Below are 6,814 nucleotides of genomic sequence, written 5' to 3'. Positions count from 1 at the left end.
CGGAAACTGAAAGAAGCCCGTCGTATACATGTATATATATATATATATGTGTGTGTATGTGTTTGTCCCCCCCAACATCGCTTGACAACCGATGCTGGTGTGTTTACGTCCCCATAACTTAGCAGTTCGGCAAAAAGAGACTGATAGAATAAGTACTGGGCTTACAAAGAATAAGTCCTGGGGTCGATTTGCTCGACTAAAGGCGGTGCTCCAGCATGACCACAGTCAAATGACTGAAACAAGTAAAAGTGTAAAAGATATATATATATATATATATATATGTATGTATATACAGTAATGGTGGTGCCCCAATATACCTACAGTTTATAGGCTGAAATGAGTAAAAATAAAAGATACATATAGGTATGGGGTATGACTGTGAGGTTAAGAAGTTCACTTTCCAACCATGCAGTTTCAAGTTCAGTCCCACTACATGGCACTTTGGGCAAGTGTCTTCTACTAAAGCCCCAGGCCAACCAATGGTTTGTAAGTGAATTTTGTAGACAGAATGTTGTGTTAGCAGTGAAATCTCCACAGATTTTCTATAGAATTCAGAGCCAGCATTGCAAGTTACAATGTTTCATATAATTTTTTTGATCACATTGTTTACATAGACATATTTGTCTATGAGACATATTTGTTTATGAAACATTGTAACTTGCAGCACTGGCTCTGAATTCTATAGGAAGTCTATAGAGATAAACTTGAAAGTGATACACACACACACACATTACATGAAAAGATGCAAGCAAGAGAAATAATATTCTCAAGATTATAAAACTAGAAAAGTACAGGACAAGTTATTACACTTGGAAAAGTTCAGGACAGGTTATTTCATTTGGTAAAGTACAGAACAAGAAAATTTTTACTTAAAATATTGCAGCTAAGGATAAAATTTCAAATAAAATATTTAGATCTAGAAAATATTAGCTTTTATTAAAACTAAAAATTTTATCAAAAGTTATTACTTCTATGTATTATTACTTGTTACTTCTATTAAAAATTAAAAATAACTCAAAATATTTTTTGCACGTTAAAAAAATTCATGTTTTTAGTTATTCGTTAATAATTAGAAATTTGAAAACAGGTTATAAAAAATAACAGTAGTATATGATTTCGCAATAAAATTTTCTTGAGTTACTGCCTAAGTTATTGTCAAGTCTTTACATTTTTAGTTTTGACCCAATGCCTATTTTCTACATAAAGAATTTACCTACCATATACTATTCTACTTCGCATAAAACTTTAGCTATATTGGTACTTCTGGCTCTCATTTTGTAAGTATTCTAGTGTGTCAATATTTTAACAAAATGATGGTACTTTTTTTAATTATGATGTTACTTTGTGAATTAAAATCAAATAATTTTTAATATTCAAATTTTATCCTTAGCTGCAATATTTTAAGTGAAAATTTTCTTGTTCTGTACTTTACCAGATGTAATAACTCGTTCTGTACTTTACCAGGTTTATAATCTTAAGAATATCAGACACACCACATGGTAGTATGACCTCATGGTAAGATGCCAGTTGGCAGACTGATGCCTTAGTGTCTTCTAGTGGTGGAAGCTTGAACTACAACAGGCTTGAACCACAGAGAACATTTCCAGTTACTTTTGGGTATCGCTTTGTATATATGCATGTAAGTATTTGTGGGTGTTTTTGTGTTTGTGTTTGTGTCCTCCTCCCCACTACTTGATAATTAGCGTTGGTTTCTTTATGTCTCCATAGGTTAGTGGTTCAGCAAAATGGACCAATAAAATTGTCTTTTTCGCCACACTGCTAAGTTATGGGGACATATACAAACCTACACCAAAATTTAAACGTAAGAAAATTTTAATATTTGATTTAGAATGATAAATAGTAAATGTACAGTAGTAATGCTCAGTTAATGATTACATACCTTTCATAGCGTGAACCAAATTTGTAAGTATTGTCCTTACATCTTTTTCAGCATTATTTGATGATGTTGAAGCACCTTTGTTGTTCAAAACAATCACTCCTCCAAAGGAATTTCCAGAAAGATCTAGAACATTGCAAATTTGCAATAGTTATTTGATAGACTAACAATGAGAATTTCAAATAAAACAAATTAGTAAATATTCAATAAAATCAGGCTAACAAAACAATGACTCTCCCTAGATACATCAAAATACATTTGAACAAAAAAAAAAGCAAAAAACAAAACAAGCACAGGAGCCTTTCAGGATCAGTGCTTTCATGTGGTGAAATGTAGGTAGATAAATTCTATCAAAGATAAGAGACTAACATTTCATAGTTAACATTATTAAATGAGCTGGTACTTGTGAAGATGCGTGACCTAGTGGTTAGGCTGTTGCACTCATGGTCGTTAGTTTGTGGGTTCGATTCCCAGACCAGGCAGTGCATTCTTGAGCAAAACACTTCATTTCACATTGCTCCAGGCCCTCCTTCAATCTGGGGGTATGTTGGCCCACTCGCCTAGCCAGAGGGGTGGTGTCATTTGAAGGCTTAAATGATGCAAAGCGCACTGTGATCAGCAATGTGTAACAACATCTGATAGCCTGGTTGGTCATGTGATCACATGTTACCTATTTCTAACAGCTAGGTACATTATAGAAAACAATGGCCGTTTTATATAAAGTCATCTGCCTGAATATATATACTACTACTACTACTACTACTACTACTACTACTACATTGGTGGCATCATCATTATCATCATACAATGTCCACTTTTGCATGCTTGAGGGTCACGTGGAATTCAATGAGGCAGATTTTCTATGGCCAGATGCCTTGTCCAACACTAACTCTCACCTGTTACCAAGCAAGATAATGTGGTCAGATATGTCTTCCATGGAAGACTGGAAATGGCAGATGCTCATTTACAAACATTACATTATGTCAAGATAAAGGGTGCATTCCAACACATACACACACAAGATAGACTTCTTTCAATTTCAATCTATCAAATCCACTAATCTACTTATAAGGCTTTAATCGACCCAGTGCTATAGTTGAAGACACAAGCCAAAGGTAATGTGCAGTGGGACTAAGCCTGAACTACATGGTTGTGAAGCAACTTTCTCAACCATGCCTTTCAATAATTTCTCATTTGAGAAATACAGAAATGTAACCTTACATTAAAGGTAAAATAACCAAAGTAGATAAAAGTATAAGTAATATGTGAGAAGCAGTAAAACATTTATCACTTCCATCCTCTCCTCAGTGTTGCTACTCCCACCATCATCACTGCATACAGATGAGAGATTGAAGAAAGAACCAAAATCTTTTTTAAACTCCTAAAATTGATTTGATATTCAAAGATAACACTTACCATGACATGGCAACTTTATTTCACCCGATGACTGATGTTTGCTGAGAATTTTGGGACAGCAGTTGTGGACAATGACATGAGTAAGGTTAAGGCTTAACTCTTCAGCAACTTTCTCGAGTCTGATGAAGAATGGACAAAAGAAAAGAGAAACAGATGAAAATAATTATTTGCAATGTTATTTAAAATGTTGTTATGAAACATCAGATCGGTTCATATTGAACACATTCATTGCTTTAATGTGTTTTTCCATGCTGTGAAGCCCGATATTCTCAGATAAGCTCTTACCATTTTTTCCCCATATTTAACTGTTTAATTAAGTTCTTTTATCCTTCCACCTGGTTCCACATAGAGTTAAGAACATTGTCAGATACATGAAGCTGGTTCATTTGTTCGTTTTATGTTCATTATTCCATGCTAGCTTGGGTTAGAGGATTACACATTACTGAAGCATTGTTTTACACTTAGATGCCCTTCCTGTCATTAACCTTTACCTATTTCTCAAGTAAAAGATTTTATACATTCCCACTTGTTTTTAAAAGTGCAGGAACTACAGAGAGGTTTGTTAGCAAAGAATGTCAACAAAGAATATCACTGTTTTAAGCTCAATTCTTTCATGTGAATACATAATCTAATCACATACATAAATGTGTGTGTGTACGAGGGAGTGCTGAAAAGTTCCTAGCTTTAAGGGTATCACGAAAGGCCTGGTTGGAGGCGGAATCTGAAAGGAGAATATGTTGAATAAAATCATAATTAACTGATCCTCTTGTATTTTCTTTTACCCAAAGCCATGAACATTTCAGCAATCAACCCTCATATATATATATATATATATATTGGGTTGGCGCATAATTATTGCAGCTTGTTTCAACAAATTTTATTCAACAAAAACAATAACAATATTTAACAAGCAAATGAGAAGCAGTAATTGAAGTAGATGGTGAATATGCTCCGGAATAATCATTTAAAGATGATTTTGTTATTTGTTATTGTTTTTGGTGAATAAAATTTGTTGAAAAAAGCCACAATAATTATGCACCAACCCAATATGTGTGTGTGTGTGTGTGTGTGTGTGTGTGTGTGTGTGTGTGTGTGTGTGTGTGTGTGTGTGTGTGTGTGTGTGTGTGTGTGTGTGTGTGTGTGTGTGTATGTATGAATATACTCACACACACACACATATATAGTTTTATCCACCAATTCCACTCACAGCCATTTCTCAATCCAAGCTGCAGAAGATGATATTTGTCCAAGGTGCCACACAGTGAGATAGAAATTGAGACCACGTGGATACAAAATGAACTTAGTGTCCACAGTCTGTGATTTGGTAACAAAAAAGTTCACTTCAGGTTGATGTGTACAATGCTTGTAGCAAAAATCTGCTTATCATCATCACAGGTCTACAACTTCATGACAAAATTCAATTCCACCAACTGAGATATTTCTCAAGGACAGACATTATTGTACAAATTCTCTCTTCCTGACACCAACAAACCAGCTGTATGTTGTTCATGTGGTTGTGGAAAAAATTTTTTAAAAAAGCAACTTACTTGTGGGGAGGTATTCGTTTGCCAAACATCATTTTTCCAATGGTGATAACTGGACCTTCATCCAAGACTTTGAAGTAATTCCTCATAATAGCAGTTTCTGTTGGGGAAGAAAAAGGGATAATCATAAAGCTGTTTCTAATATTGGCACAAAGCCTGAAATTTTTGAGGAGGGGGCTAGTTGATTATACTGACCCCAGTACTTGACTGGTACTTTATTTTATTGACCTTGGAAAGATGAAAGGCAAAACTGAGTTCAAAGCAGATTTGAACTCAGAACAAATCCTGCAAAGTATTTTTCCAATGCTCTACAAATCTGTCAACCCCACATTATGGATAATGTGTTTTGTTTATTGTTTTCAATTTTTACATCAGAAATCCCTCAGAACTATCATTATCATATTCATTATCATCATTTTAACATCTGCTTTTACATGGTGGCATGGGTTGGATGTCATTCCTGTCACCAACTTTTATTTGCTTTTTCAAAGTAAGATATTTTTTATTCCACTGGTCCTCACAAGATTTATTGCTTACAGATGATGTAAACAAATGCCACAGTTGATTAAATGATATTGATATGAAGACATGCAGAAGCAAACAGGTGCACAAAATTGTTATTTCAATTGGCAGCATGGAAAGTAATGAGGATCTTCGGGAAACTTGAACACAAAGTTACAATAATGAAACTCATTGCTTTATTGACTTCACCATCCAGTAGCAATTGAACCATCAACAGAGCCATGACATAGTTACTCAGTATGCTAGAAATAAGAGACAGCTTTCAATCAGATTACACCCCAGCATTTTAAATAGACAAAACAAACATTGGCCAATGTAGTTCTAGATACATATTTATATAATCATAGCTAGAGCACCTTTGCACAATCTTGGCTGACCTGGGGTTAAACAACAACATATACCTAATAGATCACATCAAATATATGAAGAGTTTCTTTCAATTTCTGTCAACCAAATCCACAAGGTGCTAGGCAGTGGGATTGAACCAAGAACTATTTGGTTGGGAAGCATACTTCTTAACCACACAGCAACACCTATGTCCATAGCAATGTCAGCAGCTTTTTTTTATCAACCAATGAAACTAGGGACAGATGTCATTACTTCTATTGGTAGATACAATAGCATATCAATCAGTGACAGAACAAAGTATTTCGTATTATGGCATTTTAACAATTCTATAATAACAACAACAAGAGAAACAAAACTTACCAGAACTGTTGGGTTCATTATCATTGAGCAGGTTTGCCAGAATCTGTGTGTGCTTGTATAAACTCAACAAATAGTTTTTGTAGTTGGTTATCAAAGAATTAGATGAGATTTGTCTGGAACAGAAGACGTCAGGTTAGAGCAGAAGTCAGCAACTTAATTTTGTAATAGCTCATGTTTGATTGATTCATTATTAATTTTTCTTTTAATATTTGCATATCATATCATACGTATAAACTATATCACCTCTTAATCTCACCATTTCTATTACTGATAATGCTTATATAAGCAAAAATTAAACAAATCTTAACACAAAAGACTATGTAAGAGTCATAAACAGCTCATTGGCTCAAGAATATGGTATATTCAAAAAATTTTTTTTTTAATGGCTCGAGGCCACAGAAATCACATCAGTGACCCACTTGGGGACCAAGGCCCACCCTATTGCTCACCCCTGGATCAGAGATAATGTCTTCAAATCCTTACAGTTGTTGATATATTAGCTAAGATATTAGCAATCAACATAAATATCTTGGTCAGTTTGAAGATACTTTTGTTTTTCTGTATCAGGAAGAAGTGGGTGGATTAATAGAAAGACAGCATGAATAATCATAGAAAATAAGAAAATCTGAAAACAGAGGGAATCAACTTTTTTCCAAATAAATACTCTTCACATAGAGTGTTTTTACATTCAATAATCTTTCATTTGCATCATTATATATATATATAT

General features: G+C 34.2%; 1 protein-coding gene across 1 annotated transcript in view; it reads right to left on the bottom strand.

Annotated features, from left to right (window-relative positions):
• Positions 1-6,814, bottom strand: part of LOC106867460 (zinc finger FYVE domain-containing protein 26) — a 93,341-nt gene that overhangs the window by 54,495 nt on the left and 32,032 nt on the right. Inside the window, exons 12-15 of the mRNA XM_052971651.1 lie at positions 6,088-6,200; positions 4,861-4,957; positions 3,314-3,432; positions 1,901-2,023 (exon numbers count right to left, since the gene is read on the bottom strand). Of these exons, the coding sequence (XP_052827611.1) occupies positions 1,901-2,023; positions 3,314-3,432; positions 4,861-4,957; positions 6,088-6,200 (452 nt within the window). The remainder of the gene's footprint in view (positions 1-1,900; positions 2,024-3,313; positions 3,433-4,860; positions 4,958-6,087; positions 6,201-6,814) is intronic.

The sequence above is a fragment of the Octopus bimaculoides genome, chromosome 11 (genome assembly GCF_001194135.2).
Source record: "Octopus bimaculoides isolate UCB-OBI-ISO-001 chromosome 11, ASM119413v2, whole genome shotgun sequence".
Lineage (NCBI taxonomy): Eukaryota > Metazoa > Mollusca > Cephalopoda > Octopoda > Octopodidae > Octopus > Octopus bimaculoides.
This window is presented reverse-complemented; position numbering and strand designations above follow the sequence as displayed.